The sequence below is a fragment of the Corella eumyota genome, chromosome 5 (assembly GCF_963082875.1).
Source record: "Corella eumyota chromosome 5, kaCorEumy4.1, whole genome shotgun sequence".
Taxonomy (NCBI): domain Eukaryota; kingdom Metazoa; phylum Chordata; class Ascidiacea; order Phlebobranchia; family Corellidae; genus Corella; species Corella eumyota.
In genome coordinates this window covers 1614243-1635580 of record NC_137494.1, presented here as the reverse complement: position 1 = coordinate 1635580, position 21338 = coordinate 1614243, and the positions used below count along the sequence as shown (strand labels likewise).

At 30.2% G+C, this 21338-nt stretch overlaps 1 protein-coding gene and 1 non-coding gene across 2 annotated transcripts; both read right to left on the bottom strand.

The window, feature by feature from the left end:
* Window positions 1-396: 396 nt before the first annotated feature.
* On the bottom strand, window positions 397-20383 carry LOC145751945 (A.superbus venom factor 1-like). The gene is made up of 41 exons (XM_082568106.1): window positions 20289-20383; window positions 19919-20129; window positions 19186-19349; window positions 18938-19025; window positions 18627-18764; window positions 18286-18331; window positions 17636-17729; window positions 17268-17379; window positions 16955-17087; window positions 16547-16671; window positions 16264-16324; window positions 16039-16121; window positions 15735-15839; window positions 15321-15410; window positions 14775-14963; window positions 14438-14504; window positions 13934-14094; window positions 13478-13613; window positions 12919-13084; window positions 11903-12028; window positions 11577-11668; window positions 11208-11353; window positions 10605-10656; window positions 10235-10401; window positions 9589-9733; window positions 9114-9186; window positions 8478-8614; window positions 7861-8105; window positions 7171-7415; window positions 6774-6961; window positions 6098-6243; window positions 5530-5704; window positions 5021-5169; window positions 4465-4594; window positions 3578-3732; window positions 3080-3195; window positions 2580-2687; window positions 1882-1979; window positions 1313-1416; window positions 923-1005; window positions 397-753 (listed from the first exon to the last, which is right to left on the bottom strand). The coding sequence occupies exons 1-41, from the start codon at window positions 20345-20347 to the stop codon at window positions 531-533; spliced, it is 5331 nt and encodes a 1776-aa protein (XP_082424232.1). The 5' UTR covers window positions 20348-20383; the 3' UTR covers window positions 397-530.
* Trnas-uga (transfer RNA serine (anticodon UGA)) lies at window positions 19379-19460 on the bottom strand. The gene has a single exon. It is a non-coding gene; the product is annotated as a tRNA-Ser (tRNA).
* Window positions 20384-21338: the final 955 nt, after the last annotated feature.

The following is a 21338-nucleotide window of genomic DNA, read 5'->3' as shown; positions in this document are numbered from 1 at the left end:
ATTTATAACGTTTTGGTTGGAACCTTAAGTAATGCCTTTTGCAATAAAAAATAATGTCTCAGAATGTATAGGTATTACTCCATAGTATCACTGTTTGTAAACTTATCTAACTAAAGCGTAATTCTTAAATGCACACAGCGTCCTTTTACTTTAATAACCTTTAAAACAATAACAAAAGCGTCATGTAGCCACGGCGATACTACTTTCGGTGGGTGGGGCTATTAAATTTTTTAAGCAATGTCGGCGTTGTTTTATGGAAATTGTTAATTTTACCGGTCAGTTACTACAAGATAACATTTAATATTGATTTAAAATATTACACCTAAAGCCGGGTTAAATAAGATGGAACTTAGTTATTTTTAAATTTACAAAATAAAAACAACAAGAACATTTTAATACAGCATTTTATTGACTCAAAAGCATTTTATTTTATTTTCTCAAAGGATAAAAATGCATTATTAATACAGATGTAAGAATAATTTTTATTTTGAAACTTATACAACAAAGTATATTGTGAACTTTTGCATTTTTTAATCGCACGAAAAATCTTCCAATTGCGTCATCAAATCTCTCATATTCCTACAAGCTGTATTAACTTTTCTTCTTCTATCACATTCCTCCAATTCAGCATCGGTCTTTATTACACTATTATTGTTGCATTTTATACGACGAATAGCAGCTATAGCAGCATCACACTGCCTTTGAGGGATAATTCTTTCCATGACAGCTCCCTTTTTCATGATGTAGTTTCGCCTGTGAAAAAGATTTTAATTTAAAATTTATTTTTAAAACAAAATAAAATAGAATTTTTTTTATAAGTGAATTAAAGTTATTATTAAGTTTTTTTTGTATTTTCCAACAATTGGTATAGATTATAATACTTAAGATTAAATATTTAATTTAAATTGTTTTAATAACTCACGTTTCTACTCCATTTCTTGTAACTTTTTCTGGGTTATTTCCAATTATCAAAATTGGGAAGTTGTCCCTAATAAAATTTCCATCCTAAAAAGACCAATTAAAATAATTAAAAACAATGTTATTTAATTCTTGAAATGATTTATATTCAAAAACAATACATAGCCCCCATACTTGACAAAGTAACCTAAGCTAAATTTAATATTTTTATTTTATAAAAAATAGTTTTAAAATTTATAGTTTCTTGAAAAAAACTGAAAAAAAGTACAGTAAACCAGCAGGGTGGTGTAGTGGTCAGAACACTTTCCCACACTACATGAGATCCTAGGTTCGATTCCTAGTTGTGCATTCGACCTACCCACATCAAGGATAAATAATTATAAAAAAAACTTACATTTGGTATAGGAGCTAATCTATTATCCTGACAAGCAGCATAACAATCCGATCTTAATTCAAATTTTCTTTCTTGATCTTTGACTGAAGCTTTTGGTTCATCACCTGTAAATATTTTACGAAATTGAATTAAAACATAGTTTAGTAAAAGTGAATTTAAACGCCCAAAATCCATTTTTAAATTTTTTTAAAGTGATATGCTTTTATGTCACTATGGAATGAAAATATATATGCTCTATCATACTTTGTTATTGGTAATTTAGGTTGATTTTTTTTGTATATATCTTTATCTTCGATGTGAAAAAGTCGAATGCGCGACTTAAACATAGAGTAACATCAGTTACTCCAACCCAGTCTCGAGTTGCCTTTGCCAGTTTGGGACATTATAGATTATAATTTCCCGATAATTATGCTGCTGATTAAGTCGTACCGTTTATAGCGCCTTACTCAAGGGCACTACAGCATAAGATCAGTGGGAGTTCAGACATTTCCAAATATACTAATAATAAAAAAAAAAAATTTGGATATATATATCTGTTGTATAAAATTATTATTAACAATAACTTTTACCTTCTTTCAAAACTTCGGTAATAACTCCAGTAAAAGAAGTAAAAACCCCTCCATTAGCTTGAGGTGAGGTTGTTATGTTAACAATGTAGGCAAAATTGCTGAAAAAATAACAGTTTTAATTTCACTATTTAATTTTAATTCTACTTTTTGTGGTTTTATTTTTAGCACCAACAACATTTAAACCAGAAGTAAATTAATTCCAAAAAATTTTTATTAATATCAAAGTAGTTCATATTTTAAGAGACAATAACTAAATAATTAGTATGATTATGTTATAGCATTTAGTGACCATGCCATAACATACCCTAAAATTTTTATGTAAACATTATTATTTAAGGTATGTTTCAAATCATTTAAATTGATCTCTTAATTTTTAAGCCCGCATTAATGTATACAGTTTTGTAAATTTTTTTATTAATTTTATTGATTCGCGAAAAACAAAAAAAATTTGCCAAAGTCAACTTCAGGACAATGGAATGAATATAAATATGAGGCCATGGGTTCAATCCCCACTGTACCCATGGTTTAGCGTCTTGAGTAAGGCACTATAAACGGTATAAACTCGGGCAATTATAATCTATATAATATTCCAAACTGCCACAGACAACTGGGTCGAAGTAACTGATGTTACACTATGTTTAAGTTGCGCATTCGACTTTCCAACATCTAGGATAAAGATATATACAAAAAAGACTTACTTTTGGCAGGATCTCTGAAATAAGTTTTCACAATCATCTTTATCAACACAAGTGTTACATCTGTTTCCTCTCAGACAGGTTGTTGATTCTAGTTGATCATCTCGTGGCCTATAAATAAATTTAATTAAGTAAAAGTACAACAGGATAATTAAAATACTCATTCTGATATTAGAGATTTAAAATTTTTGTTTTGTTACTATACCAGGCAACACATACCATAAACTGTTTCCGACACATAACAAAGTAAACAACAACAACATATTAAAAATGAACTGTACAATTAAAAAAAAAAACTTTAAAAAAATCAAAAAGACAACTTAAAAAAAAACTAATTCAACAGAAAAATATAAAACTTTTCCATTTTAAAGCAAAGTTAAGTTTTAAACATTGTCATGCACTTTAATTTAACCTATAAATTAAACCAACAAAATAACTTTTTCTTGGTACAAACTAAATATTGCGCTGGTCATGTATTGATGAAATTTCAGCCCTAATTTTACCTGCAAACTGGGCATCCCCCTTCAGCACATTTACACATCTCATCATCATTATCACAACCAGTAGTTCGTACTTTTTCAAGGTTTCCTGGTAGGCTGTAGAATTTTCCACATTGAACCTGAGAAAAAAATTCACTTGTTTTAATTTTTTGAAAAAAATCTTTAAATTTTATTTTAAAGTATAATCATTTTTTTTATATCAATTCACAATACATTTGTATATCACACATAAAGTCGTGGGTTTAATCATTATTGCTTTAATGTCATAAAGCCCTTAAATAAAGTCTTTTAAACGACATGAACTTTTGCTAGGCACAAAAGCAACTGGTTAATTATTACAATGAATAATATTTAAATATGCCAAAGTTAACTTCAGACTATGCTGAAATTACAAATGTTGCCCTATGTTTAAGCCATAAGTTGTTCTTCCCACATTAGATAAATTTAAATAATATAAGGGAAATAAACACATTATAATTGCAAAAAAAACTTTCAACTTACAGATGGTTCATAATAATCATAAACATTTATCTTGGCTGGCTGGGGTCGATTAACTCTAGTTTGTCTGACAAGTTCAAAAGCGATTATAACTGGCTCCAAAGCAATTTTCGAAACATAGAAAATGATGTTCTGGTTGGAAATTTCAAATCGATCAACTAAAAAGATAATTGTTTAAGTTTGTAAAAATAAAATATAACTGTTAAAATATTTATATCTATAACATATTATTTTATACAATAAAAGATTAAAATAAATGTTCTGTTGTAGCATTGTATATTTTTATTTTGTTTTTGTTTATTCTTAATGTAAAAAGGCCGACTTTATGCCCTTAATATTGGGCAGCATTTGTTAACTTAAACAAGTCTTAAGATGACTCATTAAAGTTTGGAATATTATCTTTAAGAATTGACCAATATTTAACATGCAGCATATGCTTGATAGATTGTACTATTTACAGTGCTCTACTAAAAACCACTTTTTAAGGCTATTTATAGTGATATATTATTAGGCCAGAAAAATTCACAGCAATCAGCAAAGATTTTTTGTACAGGAAAAATAAATGAGCATATTTTAAGCCGGCAGCGTGGTGTAGTGGTAAGAACACTTGCTACACCACACATGAGGTCGTGGGTTCAATCCCCACTGATCTCATGCTGTAGCGCCCTTGAGTAAGGCGCTATAAACGGTATTAACTCCTGCTGAACCAGCACTTAATCAGCAGCATAATTATCGGGCAATTATAGTCTCTATAATATCCCAAACTGCCACAGGCAACTCGAGACTGGGTCGGAGTAACTTATGTTACTCTATGTTTAAGTCGCGCATTCGACTTTCCCACATCGAGGATAAAGATATACACAAAAAAAAAATAAAAAAATATTGCTTACCAACACCATCCACACTATTCTCGAGTTGAATTCGTTGCAGACTCGGTTCAGTTGCTACAAATCCTGACATTAAACCAACATCAATGATAGAAGAATCTGCTTGCCTTCCTACTGGCTTAGAAACCACAATCTAGAAAAAAAAAATTATAATAGAGGCTTTTAGGAAAATATTGCCTGATTTTGTATTTATTTTTAAATCTGAATTGTCATGTACACTAATCATTTTTTTAGTATATATCTTTATCCTCGATGTAAGAAGATAAAATGCATGACCCAAACATAGAGTAACAACAGTTACCTTGACCCAGTCTCGAGTTGCCTGTGGCAGTTTTTGATATTATATAGATTATAATTGCCCGATAATTATGCTGCTGATTAAGTGCTGGCTCACCAGGAGTTCATACCGTTTATAGCGCCTTACTTAAAATAATAAAGGTCAATATAGTGGAGCTTAGTGGAAAATATATATACAAATTATAAGCCTTAAAAATAAAAAAATGCCATTTGGGATGTTTCGGTAAACTATGACAAGCAAAAAGAAAAACATTGAACTTACTGTGAGTAAAACTTTAAGAGATTCAGTTCCAGCGTTAAAAGCTTGTTCATTGAGAACTTGAACATCAGTTTCAAGGTCAAAATGACAACTTTCCTCATCAACTGTCGTCCTGTAAATGCATCTGTAAGCCACCTGTCCTTGGCCCTCACCTATAAAAAATTATTTTTGTTAAAATTATAAAAAAAAATTTTCAATTTCATGTTTTTTCTTGAGCTCTTTTAAAACAAAAGTTCCTCTGTTAGTTTTTTTTTGTATACGCTTAAAATGAAAAGTTATTGTAATTTCCTGGTTGTATTTACTATATATTTAAGATTCGATTTTGTGATCATTTTGTAAAATTATGTGTTAAAATTTAATAGTTTTGGTATGTTTAAAGCATAAATTTAATTTTGACACTTTTCTCCATTGAATAAATGCATTTTTTCTGATATTTTTTTCTTGTCACTCAATAACGCACAAAAAATTTAAACAAAAAACAGTTTTTAAGAATTAGTTGAAGCCCAACAAACCTGAGGCAACAACAGTCACTCCACCATTCTCAATTACATCAAGGGGGACAGTGTGTCGGGTTCGAAAGTTCTGATTATTTTCGTCAATATTAAATGACTCTGGGTTCAATGCCCATGATGAATTTCCTCTTCCGATCAATAAAATATCAATGTTAGCTTTCGGCTGGTTTGGCATCTTAAAAAGAACATCTGTGTTAGTTTAAAATCTAATTTATTAAACTTTAATTTTACCCTAGTTTTTGTCAAAAGCATCAAATGATTGACCGTTAAAAATATTACTTAAAAAGCCTTTACTTTAAAAATGTTAAGATTAAAAAACCCTTCACAAAATCCCTTTAAAAAAAATCTATATAAAATTAGGTTTGGTAGTTGCTATATAAATGTATGAAAGTCCAACTTAAAGACTATAGACTATTAAAATTATAAAAAAAGGCTTATATAGTCCCAGGTAAAGTATTATGGGCTAATAGTAGTTGCAATCCTTAAGGCAACTAAAATGCAGCACTTAAAGCAAACATCTAACTAATAACATAAAATATAGAAGGTTAGTTAAAAAAATTTAACTTACCACAGAAGCAAACCAGGTTTGGTAAGCTGCAAGAGCTTGTAAGCCCATCACAGTGTCCTGGGTTGAGATGAAGGCTCCATTACTGTTGTATTGACATATTAACCACACTGCTATGGACTTCGTATTATCCAAGTCAAATTGGGTAACTAAAATATAAGTAAATATTAATATTAGTAATATATTTTGTATCTATTTAGCCTTAATGTAAAAAAGGTCGACTTTATAACCTTAATATAAAGTAACATCAGTTACCCTGACCCAGTCTCAAGTTGTGTTTTCCAATAAGGATATTATAGATTATAATTGCTCGATATTTAAGCAATGGATTAGGTTAGGTTTAGAAAGAGTTCATACGATGTATAGCACCTAAATTAAGGGTACTGCAGCATGGAAGCAGTGGAAATCAAATACTTGGCCCCATGTACTAAAACTGAGTGTTCTGACTACTACACAATCCCACTGACAAATAATAATGAATACACATCTTAAATTTATTTAACTTTTGTCAACATATTTAAACTTGGTAAACTAAAAACTTACAAGAATAAATATACAACATTTTGTTAAAATCTCTTAAATTTGAATATTTAATTAATTTTTTTAGGTAAGATTAACTAATTAATTTTAAAATATTCCACTAAAATTAGGTTTCTTAAAAATAAAATTCAATATTTACCTGCACCACTTGCTTTAATCTGTTCAATAAAAGTAAGTAAAGCATAAGCTGTTGTTTCAATATCTACAGCTTGAGGTCTTCGTTGATACCAATAAGCATGAATACCGGTTCCCTGGATTTCATTTAAAGGACGAGCTTGCCAGAAAGATTTTTTACCGTCATCAGCTTCCATGTGTAAAGCCCACATTCTAAAATAAATTTAAATATTAAAATTAACAAAAAATAAAAAATTTTTTTTGGTTTTAAAAAATTTTAAGAAATTCTCAACCTAAATTTTAATCATTAAAAATTTTTCAACACAATAGATGTTAATTCTATTGTTTTAAATACTAAAAATTCTATGATTTAGATATTTTCTCTTATTCTTTTATGTACAAAATATTATAATATTGCTCACCTATCAAATATTTCCAAAGCAAATGGAGAATTAGGATCATAAAGTGATAGAGCATATGCCAAGAGAGAAATACCGAATGGTCTGTTAGTGAACACTGGTTGATCTTTATTATTTTCAAGAAAGTTGATGGCGTTATTAACAGCGATTGAGATTCCGTTGTTGATTGCATCACTACATCCACTCGTGCTTTCAAGTAAAGCAATCACCACATAAGAAGTCAATGTAAACCTTCCTCCAACAGCACCCTATAAATAAAAACGAATTTGTTTTTTATTGCTTACTAAAATTTTGGCTGAAAAAATACATTTTCCTTTCAATAATTAGAACTGTTTAACTACTTAAAGTCATCGGTTTGATTCCCACTGATTTCAAGCTGAAGATCCTTTGGGTAAGGTTATATAAACAAAACAAATTTTTACTAAGCCAAAAGTCATTTGAATATGGCAAGTTTAATTAACAGTTTTACAGTTCAGCATACATGTTTGTGCAATTTATAGTCCCACAAAAAAAACTGTCATTTGTGGTATGTAGGTAAATTATCACAGGCAGATATTAGTTAAGAATCAAAACCATATTACTACAACTAAAATCTGAACAGAAAGGCCATTATCAAAGATTTTCTTCAAGAATTAAAAAAAATTATTTATTTTAAAATCAACCCAAAAATTTTACAAATTAGTGAAAACTTACATGCATTTCCTTATGTAGAGGGGCTTGCAACTCAATGAAATACCCGTCTGCATGTTGTTGAGTTAAAAGCCAGTTAAGTGAGCTACATATCGGGTCAGTTGCAATGTTGGGGTTATAAGTTCTTGCTTTCGTGAAAACTTTATCCACAAATGCATTCAACCAAGTACTTGGTTTAAAATGAGCAAACACAGCCCATGCCTCTAGGTTCACAAGGTTAGATCGGTAGTCCAATTCCCTGGCAAAGCCTGAGTAAAATTAAATGTGGTATTAGATTAAAAGCTTGATGTATATTCAATATATTAATTTTTAACTTTCACTGGCAAATATTTGGTAAAACCTTATTATGACAGACAATGAAAATACAGTTTAAAAAGTGGGTATTCATAATAAAAACACTCTTTTACCAGAATTTAAACAAGATTTTATATATTTGTTATACCTAATTTTAAGTTTATAACAAAACAATTGTTATAAACCTGAGGTATTAACTTCAGTTTTGTTTAAACCTATAGTTATTATTTAATTCAGACAACAAAATTAATTAAAATTTATTCAATAAATTTATCATAACAAAAATTTTAATTTCGAATTTATCTTGTTTAAGAATAAGTTATTACCTAGATCCATCAGTGTGATAGATTGATCATATTGTGGCGTTCCTTCAACTAGTATTCCAGCAGCTACCATATAACCGTGAGTATAAATATTAGGAGCCGTTCGTAACATGTTCTGTTCACCACATCCATATGGCATCCTTGTGTAAAACAAAAGGTTTATTTAGTTCAATATTACAGAAAAAATTCTTTGAGAATGTGATTTTTTGTTATGTTATATATATATATTTTTATCCCAATGTGGGAAGGTCGAATGCGCGACCTAAACATAGAGTAACATTTGTTACCCTCCCAGTCTCGAGTTGCCTGTCACAGTTTAGGATATTATAGAGACTATAATTGCCCAATAATTATGCTACTGATGAAGTGCTGGCTCAGCAGGAGTTTATACCGTTTATAGCGCCTTATTCAAGGGCGCTATAGCATGAAAGCAGTGGGGATTGAACCAACGACCTCATTGTGGTGTATCAAGTGTTTTTACCACTACACCACGCTGCCGGTCTCCTTTTTTTTATAACATTTTAATTTATTTCTTCATAGAAAAATTAAAAAAAAACTACATGACTGTTAATATTTTTTAAAATAACTTTATCTTGAATTCCTGTATTAAAAATGTTACATAAAAAACAAAATTCTTACTTAAAAATATCAGCTACATTGTTAGGTTGTTGAGTAACGGGATCAATTTCAATACTTGGCCCCAACAAATTAGCTGTGAATTAATAGGAAAAAAATTAAATAAAAAAAAGCATACATCATATCATATCAGAAAATATAAGGACAATGAAATGTTGCAAATAAAGACATTTATTTTGTTAGTTTAGAAGTTTTATGTTACATTTTTTATATGGTATAAAAATGTCAAATGTTGCATGTATTAAAGCACAGTTTTAACTATATTTTATCAACAATTACTTTTACTAATATTGACATGTATAAATTTGTAATAGGCATCATTTGAAACTGACTTAAAGCAAAAATAGTTAAGAGAAATACGTTAGATCTTTATACAAAAATATATTTAATAGTCCACTAAAATGACTTTAAACTAACCACAGTCAAAAAGAATAAGGCATATTTCTTACACATAAATGTACAATTAAACCAAGCTTACCATAAGCAAAGATCCAGCATTGTCTGGTATCAGGAGTAAAAATGTCCTGAATATCAAAATTAAATTCAAACTCCTGCCCAGCCTGCCCAGTTAAACTTAAATCTATTGCTTCTGTGCCATCAATATCTTTTAATTCACCAGGAGCCTGTTAAAATAAAATAAAACACAATAAGAATAAATACTAATAGTCTTAGTTCTAACTATAATATCCTGGTTTAATTTTTACATGCAATAGCATTTTTAAGTAATGCATGAATTATTTTTGGTGCAAAATTTTAAAATAATTTGATATTCAGGCAATATATATTCTTCTTTTAACTCATGTGGTAAGGTTGACTTCCACACCTAAACATTAGAGTAACATCGGTGACCCCGACCCAGTCTTGAGTTAACTTAGGCAGTTTGGAATATTATAGATTATAATTGATTTAGTAGCAGTTCATACTGTATAAGGGCCTTACTCAAAGGCCTTACAGCAAGAGGGCAGTGGGGATCAAACCTATGACCTCTTGTAATAAAGCCAGTTGTTTTGACCATTACACCATGGTGCCATTACTAGCTACTAAAGATTTACGGTTAAAGAAAGTAAAATTTATATATCCTATCAAAAATGTTTTTTAAACACAGAATATATTTACATTCTTACCTCGATAATGATTTGTTTTACGACTGTGTCAAGAATAACTTTTCGGTCAAGTTCCACTGCTCTGACCTGGATCTCCCCGACTCCTGCCTCTAGTGGGAAGATCGCAAAGTTTGCCGAAGCTGCCCCATTTGGGGGAACCCCCAAGTCAGCCAGGGTTGAAAATTCTTCTAAAAAAATATTAAATCAAAATTTTAAATTTTTGAAACTTTAAATTTTAACAAAAAAAGATTTTTTACTAGATGTTTTCTTAAATTACTTAAAAAATTAAAATCTTTAACATAAATTGGCTATACATTATATACTTATGTTTTTAAACTGTATATACATACAAATTGGTAAAATTAAAACATATTTTAAGATTTGAATTTACCTCCAACAAAAGAAGAACAGAAAATGGGATCATGTTTGACCTGGATTCGAACCTAAACACAAACAACAAATAATTTTAATCTACTTTTTTTACCCTTAAGTTAGGAGTAAAACAATTTTGACTTTTAATAACTAGTATGTTGATGAACAGTCACATTGTAAAAAAGGCCAAAACTAACTTAAAAATAGGTAAATTGTATCAATAAAATAACTTAGTAGCGTGGTGTTGTGGTAAGAACACTTGCTACACCACCATGAGTCGTAGGTTTAAACCTTACTGCTATCATGCTGTAGCGCCCTTGAGTAGGGGGCTCTAAACGATATAAACTTCTGCTGAGCCAGCACTTAATCAGCAATATAATTATCGGGCAATTATAATCTATAATATCCCAAACTGCCACAAGCAACTCGAGACTGGGTCGGAGTAGATAATGTTACTTTATGTTTAGGTCGCCCATTCGACCTTCCTACATCAACGATAAAAAAATAAACAAAAAAAATAGTGTTGCTTATTTTCAATAAAAATAAATGATTACTTAACAGAATACATTATGGCAAAAATTTTTATTTTTTTAAACAACTTACACATTGTATAAAAACTTACATTTTCAATTTGTTGATCTCCATAATTAAACACAGAGATTCTCATATCAGCTTGTTCTCCTTCCCTCAGTGAATAAGGTGTAAAAATTTGAACGAAAACTGGTTTAAAAACTCGAACTTCATCAGGTTCAGAAATACAAAAACCATCTAAAACGTAAATAAAAACATGTATCAAAAAAGGAAATATAATCATTTTTTAAAAGAAATAAAACTGTTTTTTTCTGTATGTTAATGAATTAGAATAAAATAAATGTAAAAATTAACCAAAGGTTGGTTGAAATTTAATTAGGCCAAAATTAACATAATATACTATTCAAAGAAAATCTTATATAAATAATTTTTATTCCTTAATTAAAAACGTTTTTTTTACCATCTTGATCGGACATTCCAATGGCATCAATATCATAAGTTGTAATACTGTCCTGCGCTCTTTCAAAGAAACTAGCTCTACCACCAGCATCTCTGTTAATTAAATAAAATTAATTTAAATATTTTTAACTTAAAATATAATTTGTTGGTTTTTGGTCATTTACCATGGGTATTTTGATTCTTTTTAAATCAACATTTAATTTTTTTTGTATCTCTTTGTCATCCTTCTTAAAAAGCCAAATTAAATAGGTTTTGCTACACAAACCCTGTTTTAAGTTGGGTTTGGCCTGCTACATTGATAGATAAATTTTAGTTTAATAAACTTACAAAGTTCTAAACGTGAAGATTAAACTTTCTTGGAAGCTAGATCTTGGGTTGGCATCAACGAGAGCTTGAATTTCTGCATCTTCCGTTCCTGCAGATCTTCCTGCAAACCCACCTTGATTCTGTTGTCTGTTAAACAAGTTTAAAAGAATTTAAAATTAAAAAACTTGTTCTGTATGAAAATATAATTTACAATTTTTGAAAAATTTACAAGCAACATAACAAAAGTTGTTTAATTTTAACAAGTAAACTCTTAATTTTTTAATATATACTTTTTTGCTTAAACATAGACCAACACTAGTTTTTTAAACAATATATTTAAACAAAAAACACAGACCAGTGTTTGTTACACCAAATATTATGTTGGCTTAGTTTAAGATATATTGATAATAGTGCTAGTGACAGATTATGTCAGTTTATACTCAGTGCTTTACTTAAGACATTTTTTTTGTATATATCTTTATCCTCGATGTGGAAAAGTCGAATGCGCGACCTAAACATAGAGTAACATCAGTTACTCCGACCCAGTCTCGAGTTGCCTTTAGCAATTTGGGATATTGTATAATATAATTGCCCGATAATTATACTGCTGATTAGGTGCTGGCTCAGCAGGAGTTCATACCGTTTAAAGCGCCTTACTGAAGGGCGCTACAGCATGAACTTAGTGGGGATTGAACCCATGACCTCATGAGTGGTGTAGCAAGTGTTCTTACCACTACACCACGCTGCTGGTACATTATTACATAAAAGAAGTAAGAATTAAACCCCGAAGCTTATTACATACAACCAGTTTTTTAAAACAACATTACCCGAACTGCAATCATATTAGTTTTAAAATATATTTTGGCATAAATTACTCAAAAATCAGAATAAAATAGCGTAAATTTTACTAAAATTGGGCAGTTACAAACTGATTAAGATGTTCAAATTGCCAGAAAATAGTCTAGAAATTTTCACTGAAATAAATTTCCGGTGTAAAAAAAATTAATTGCTGCACTAAAAATAGTTGACAAACTTACTGAAGAAACGTAAAGTTCTGACAAGCTTCCAAAAAGATTCCCCAGCATTCTGGTAATTCACCGATCAAGCGGAAATATTCGCGGACACGTGCTGCTCGCTGGTCGCAAGTTTCTTTAGTCAACAAAGGTCGTCCGCCATCACGTTTGCATCTCGCCAAATCACGCTCTAAATAATAAAACAGTTAAATTTAAAATGCACTACTAAATATATTTTTAAACCCTTGTGTTTTTGTGATTCTTTCCTTTTCTGTGTATATAACCTGTCCTACTGTGGGGATTTTATTTGTAGTAATATGGTCGCAACTATCAACTAATATTTGCCTGTGATATTTTACACTCGCACCAAAAATGAAAGTTGTTTTTATTGTGTAGGCCCGTAAACTGGACTTTTGTATATATATTGCCCACTAAGCTCCATTAAACATAGATTTTAATATCTTCTTAATTTTAATATCCAATTCTCTTAAGGGGATATGAAAAAAATAGTATTTAAATTATTAATTTTTTATAATTTAAAATCGTTTTTGTGATATATAATTCTTTAAATTGTATTTCTTACCCAATCTGTTAATATCAGCATTTTGTACGGCCTGTTCAGCTTGTCGTTTCTTCCTGCTTGCTTCTTCTGCTCCACAGGACAATGTATCAACAACTGGAGCATTTGAAGATGAAGTTGTAACCAGGACCCCAGCTCTCTGTAACAACATTTGTTTTACCAAGGATTTTGTAAAACAAAAATTTGACAAAAAAAGGGAAAAATAATAAGCTAAAAAGTTAAGTCAAATATAGTAAAAATTGTTAAAATCCTAAATAATGCATTTCTTTAACATTCTTAGTCTTGTTGAAGCTTAATAATTTTGATTTAAAATTTGTAAATTTTACTAATATTAATAAACAGGCATCAGTAGGTTTAACAATCTACTAAACTAACATTAGCATTTAAAAATTGTTTAGGTAGTTAAATAAGCCTTTTTATATAGAGTAGAAATAGATTTGAAATATAAATTTAACAAACCTCAAAAACGTTTTCGGCGTTTCTTCCCCCGGTTCTTACACAACCTTGGTCGTAAGATTCCATTTGTTTAAACATCAGATCCCGAGTTAATCTCCCTTTGTTGTAGAGGAAATATGCAGCTCTGTCCACCCCCAACACTGTTACTACCTCACCAGGTGCCCCTATTTTAAATAAAAATAATAAATCAGAATTAGAGAAGTACTGGCAGCGTGGTGTAGTGGTAAGAACACTTGCTACCCCACGCATGGGGTCATGGGTTCAATTCCCACTGACCTCATGCTGTGGTGCCCTTAAGTAAGGCGCTATAAACAGTATAAACTTCTGCCGAGCCAGCACCTAATCAGCAGTATAATTATCAGACATTTATAATTAATAATATCCCAAAACTGCCAAAGGTAACTCGAGGCTGGGTCGGGGTAACAGTTATTACTTTTTGTTTAGATCGTGAAGACGACCTTCCCACATTAAGGATAAAGATTTGTAAAAAAAATGCGTTTAATTTACCTTGAAGTTGGAAATTTAAAGCACCTCCAGGTAAAATTTCATCTTCAACAACATTTACACTAACTTCCTGTAATACAAAGTTTGTTTGTTAAACTTAAGCAGTTACAATGTTGTAGTGTTTAAATCAAATAGCATTAATATGGGACTAAGGTTTTGGTTAGAAGCTATATATGAATTTATTTAAAAATAGAACTATTTCAATAACATCCAAAGTCAACTCAAGACTGGTTTCGAGTAACTAATGTTATTTCATGTTTAGGTCAAAAATATTGGGCTCTTGAGGATAAAAATAAATTTAACAAAAAAATGTGAGATAAAAAATTTAAACACTTCTTACTTCTTTGCATTCATTGACCACATCGAACCATTTTGAATTGGACACAATCTCTGCTCCGTTCAAATAATATGCCACAATCCTTGCTGACGGTACCATGTCTGCTGTAATCTCAATTCGTTGGTTTGATTCCCGATCACCGACGCCAACATCGGTGACACCGGAGGCCACTATTGTGCCCCGAGCAAGAATCTAAAAATATATATTTATTTTATATTCAAATAAAGTAGAAATATATATGTAGTAGCTGGCAGCATGTTGTAGTGGTAAGAATACTTGCTACACCACATATAAGGTCGTGGGTTCAATTCACACTGCTCTCATGCTGTAGCGCCCTTGAGTAAGGCGCTATAAACAGTTTGAACTCCTGCTGAGCCAGCACTTAATCAGCAGCATAATTATCAGGAAATTATAATCTATAATATCCCAAACTGCAACAGGCAACTCGAGACTGGGTCAGGATAACTGATGTTATTCTTTCTATGTTTAGGTCGTATTCAACCTTCCCACATAACAATAAAAAGATATATACAAAAAAAATACAAGTACCTGATATCTAATCTCAGTTGTGTCTTTATTAATTCGGAAATTGATGAACACATTGGGTTGACCAATGCTTAAAACTGCATCCACTTCAACCTTAATAAATTGAGGTGTTATATAGACTTATAAATTTAAAAACCTTTAAATAAAATAAAAAAAATTTCTAAACGTAGTAACATTATATTATACAGGTTAAACTAACAACAAAATAGAGGTAGTAATATTATAACCTCCAACAACCCCTCGAAAAAATGCTTGGCCCCAACACCCTTCCAAAAAAGGAAAAAAATGTGATAATACCTAACCCATAAAAAAAAGGGGGAAAAAATGATAAAAACCTCCCCCTCCCAAAAAAAGGGTAAGACCCTCCTTCCATGCTACCCCCTTCACAAAACACTGATAGGGTTATGGCAAACCAACCTGTATATAACTGTCTGTTGGTGAAGTATATGGCTCAATCACCAAATCTTCCGATGCCTGATCGTCTGCGTTTAAACCTTCCTCTGTAGTTACTATTTGAACATTCTAAATATTATAAAAGTTGTTTTGTTAAAAAGTTGCAAACAACAAACAAATTATAAATAAAAACATTTTTAAATCAATCTAAACTATGTCATTTTTAATAGATTTTCAAGTACAATTAACTCTTTGTTTGTAAAAAAAATATTAACAGAACTTATGGTTTATATCTTTACACTTAAATAAATACGAATTATGATTTTACCTGATTTCCGGTTCCAACAAATTGACATTGAAAATTAACCTGCCCTCTATCATCACTTAGTGTGGATTCGGTCACCCCATTGCCTGAAAACGTTAAGAATTAAAAATCAATTATTAATACATGATTATCAAAATAAGTGTAACTTATTTAAAATTAAAGCTAAATTATTGCAGAAACAATAAATGTTATTTAAATTTGTTTAAAATAAATTAAGATTTAACTTACATGTTATGTCTACATTGATGCCTCCTAATGGCGCATTCGAAACAGCATTAACTATATCAAACTATAAAAAAAAAGAAATAAATTAACATAAACTTATCATTTAAATATTAACCAATTTAATATATCACTAAATACCACAACTTTTTTCTAGTTCTACACCAAAAAAAAATTTATCAAATTTAAAAAAAAATAAATAAATAAATATGTTAAGTTTTTAAATCAAATACTGTCTTGAAATTATTTATGATTAATAAATAAAAAAAAAAAAGATTAAGTTATTAACCTGCATCTCATAAATAAGGGTTGGTGTGTAGAAGTTTGAAAGCCGAGACAGATCGATCTTGAAAGGAGATCGAATAAATGGGATTTCTGGTGATCTTGTCATTTCTACAACACCTTCCGCTAAACCTGGTTTAAAATTTATATTAATTGTAAAATTGTGGGTTTAAATTTTGAATATGATTGTCTAAAATTTTGTACAAATTTTGTGACTTTACTAAGTTTTAAAGTCATTTATTTTAATTATTCTTGGTGACAAAGTATTGCAAGAATTAAGGCAGAAGTTTTATCATCTATTACATGAACACTACAAAAGAACAACAGTAATTAAACATAAAACCCAAGATTTTTAGTCTACAGAAACCCAGAAATAATTACTCCACTTTTAATAATAAAATGTCCATTTTTTTACCGTTTACAGCAGCTTCCACTACCAGGGCTCCTCCATTTTCAGCAATAGACTCCAGGGACTCTCCGGGGCCAAGTTGAAGTAAAATATTTCGAATTGGAACAGAGAAAGATCTTCTTCCATTTACAAATGCAGTCTGTTAAATAAAAAATTAAAACTTAACAAAAAATTATATAAGATCATATTTTTATAGCAAATTTAGAAGCAAAATTGTAAAAATAAAGTTAAATTAAAAAAATGTCTACAGTTTCTGACATCATGTTAAAAGTTTGTTAACTACAGCTTATAAAATTAAAGTTTTATGATTGATTTTTACCTCTGCGAGTATACTAACTGGTCGTTTATAAACTTCAATAGAAGGAGGAGAATCGGCTGATTTCTTTAATTTCACCGAAACAAAAACTGAACCGTCAACTTTTTCACCATAACTAAATTAAAAAAGTTGTGTTTTTTACATAAATATAAAACCACATTAGGCAAAACCAAAAGTAACTTAATGACAATAATTTTTTGCTAAGGTACTAGTATTATCTAACTTTATTATGTTACATGAAGGCACAATATGGTAAGTACCACTACATAATTGTTTTAAACAACAAGATGTAAAAAGAGAGAGTTACATAAAAATATAAACAATTTTAAAACTTTAATGAAGAAAATAATATTTTACAAACAATCTCTTACCTGTAATCTGCAGTTACAGCAAAGTCCAATCCATCATCAGATAAGAGGAAGAATCTTTGGTTGAGTTCAACATTGACTTGAAAAGTAGGAAGGACTAAATCGAAAAAAGTAATTTAGAAACAGGACTTATAGGATGAGCCAAATATATCCAGTGTACCTAAAATTTGGTGTAAAATGGCAAACATTTATTTATTTATTATTTTTTTGTATCTATATTTATCCTCGATGTGGGAAGGTCGATGTGCGACCGAAACATAGAGTAACATTAGTTACCCTGACCCAGTCTTGAGTTTCCTGTGGCAGTTTGGGATATTATAGATTATAATTGCCAGATAATTAAGCAGCTAATGAAGTGCTGTCTCAACAAGAGTTTGTACTGTGTATAACGCCTTACTCAAGGTTGCTAGAGCATAAATTACTGGGGATCGAACCCAGGACCTTGTATGTGGTAGGAGAGTGTTCTCACCACTATACTTCGCTGTCGGTCATTTATTTATATTCAATTGAAATATTTAACCCTCATAAAGTATCAATGAGATTTTAGCTGGCATAAATCCCTGGTGTAAAAAATGTAGGTCTTGCAATATTGTTTAGTGCTAGTATGATAACTTTTAATTAAAAACCAAAAAACGCCAATTTTAATAACTTACCATATCTGTCAACTTTAAATGTTGTTTGTTGTGAAGTTTCAAAACCCTGGAAACAAAAAATATTGATTCTAAATTAAAAAATTATCTGTGAAGATTTTAACATAACAAGTATTCCTTATACACAAGTAAGAAGGTTAGGTTAGCAATGTGACAACATTGCCAGTTACCACTAGTAACCACCAATATACATTCAACACAACTGAAATATAAACGAGTAGTACTAAAATGAATGCAGAAAGGGCAGAATGTACAAAAGAAGATAAGGGTAAGTTATAAAAATGTTTCAATTTCGCATTTTATAAACTTGGCAGACGACGCTAATAGAGCTCCATAATGTTTACCTCTTGTTTGTATATAGCTTCAATAATCCAAATCCCAACTTCAGGATAATCAGGTAGCGGATAGGAATCGGTATATGGTAAGTTTTGTCGGTTTAATAAACGTGGATTAGTTCTGTAAACTCCAATACCGTCCGGCGTCTAAAATATTACAAAAAAAGCAATTATTTAATTGCTAAAACAAACAGTTTTCAATTTTTAAAATAAAAATACGCAAACTAAAAAAGGGCGGGCTTATTGTTATTGTTTTACATTAACCAATCAATTTAAAACACGTGTAAAACATTTATTTGGGGCTTTCCCGAACAGCTTACCCGAATAATAACTTGAAAAAAAACTTCTCGTTCTGGATCCATTTTTTGTTTTAACGGGAAAAGATGAAAAGCAACTGTTTCACTAGGCCTTAAGAAGAAAAAAACGCAAAGTCAGTTATATTTTTAAAATTTAGCTGGTTTATAATAAATTAAGACGGCTAAAAGTACAGGCTCCGTTGAAATATTAAAACCAATTTTTATTTAATTTCAAACAAAATAATAAAATGTTTAAAAAAGAAAGAACTAACCTGTAGACTGGCCTATCTGTAACGATAAAGAGATAACCGCTTTCTTTACTTAAAAGAACTTCAACTGATTTGGTGAAGTCGGCATTGCTTCCAGTTACCTCAACTGTAAACTCAACAAATTGGGTGCTTCTGATTTCGATGTTGTTAAACAACATTGGCGGTATCTATAAAAAGAAAAAAAATATTAAAAAAACGCTGCGAGCAGGGTTCGAACCTGCGCGGGAATATCCCATTGGATTTCAAGTCCAACGCCTTAACCACTCGGCCATCGCAGCTGTTGTGTCTCTGCCGCTAAGATTGTGATGTCGATCGATTAATTTTTAAACAAACATTTTATCAAAATTAAAAACTTAAATTATTAATTAAAATAATAACATCAACGCCTTCACATTAGATTTAAAGTAAAGCGCTATAAACAGTTTAAACTCCCGCTAAGCCCACAACCCATCGAAAATTATTTATCAGGCAATTTGCTCAAAAATATCCAAAACTGGCAAAGTCAACTCAAGATCGAAGCAACAAACGTTATCTTGTGTTTAAGTACCTTATGTCAATAACAATACATATAAAAGCTATGAAAAATGCAATTTTTAGCTTTTTTTACACATCAGTAAAATAATAAATTAGAATTTTGATATTGTAATCCTCGATGTAGAAAGCAAACTATATGGCTAGAAAGCAAACTATATGGCTTAAAATTAATCAGATGATATTAAAGATAAAGCACACTTACTGTGACAGGAATTCTGATTGGTTCGTTCACTTGGTTAGCGTTTAACACGATTGGAATTCGTAAATGGTTGATCTGTTGTTCATCTGGATTTCTTGGTAAAATAAACGAAAAACTGGAAACTGTTGCTCCAGTATAACCATGCAAGTTTAAAACTACGGTTTCTTCTGCGCCAATCCGAAACGCTTTTGGTGTTATGATTGTATATTCCTGACTGTTAAAAAGTTTATAATTTTAGACGTTAAATTCAAATTTTTTTTTTGTTAAATAATTCTTTTATGCTTAATTTAGACATTTATTGTTTATAAGCATATGCATTATTTATAGCTTACTTAAAATACATACTAATATTAGTTTAGGATACTTTACTTACCATAACGCAGTATGTAATAGAGTTAGCGCGCAAAACAGCGCCAAGTTAAAGTACTTCATTTTTCGACTGCATAAACTATAAAATAATAAAGTGCCAGCACACTTGCTAAGCGTTATATACCGGCCTTAAAGCGTTTAAGCTGTTTTTAAATTCTTATTTTGGTTTGTTGTGTTTTTTAGCCTACGGCCGAGTCTGAATCACTTTGTTTTTGCCAAAAGTAGATTAATCGAAAGTACTTTAAATATGAACGACGTCACCAAAACCATACGAAAATTACGTGCCGGTGGCAATACTTATAAGATTGCTAAATTAAAAGGCCAAGATTAAGGATAAAACCACTTGACGCTAAACTTGCAAAACAAAAAAGTTTACCACACAGAAATTGAATCACTTGATAATAACGGCTCATTCAACCCATAATTATATTTTAAAATTATTATTTTGAACAAAATGTGTCTTTGAATAAGTTAATTAAATTCTATCTTTAGATTAAATTAGCGCCGTTGTTTCAATGTTAGTATGGTCAAAAGAAATATATTTTCTCCAAACAAAAATAACTGTTTTTATATTTAAACACTTTTAATTTTTAAATTAAATGTTTTAATTAGGCGAGGGCGTTGAAATAAAAATAACGACGGAGATATTAATATCATGAAACTTTTTAAATTTTTTTCTAAGAAGATATTTTATGATAACGCAAAAAATTACGTCAATATTTTTGAGCATTTTCGCAACGTAACTTTCCCCTTTTTCTTCCTAGAAGCGACGTAAAGTTACTTATGGATTAAAAATTTAAATTATTTTGTTTTCAGGTTAGGGCGTAAATATTTATGCATTGGTAAGTTTAAAAATTTACCAGTATATTAATACAAAATATGTCATAACTTTAAAATAAATGGTGATTTTTTTGCAACTTGAATGCTAGTCTAGCATGTGATTAACTTAAAATTGTTTTTATTATCGTTAAATTTTGGTTGTAGGTCAATTTGAGATATAACCAACAGGAAAAAGTAAGAGAAAAAATAAAAGAAAATGTATATTTTACCCTTT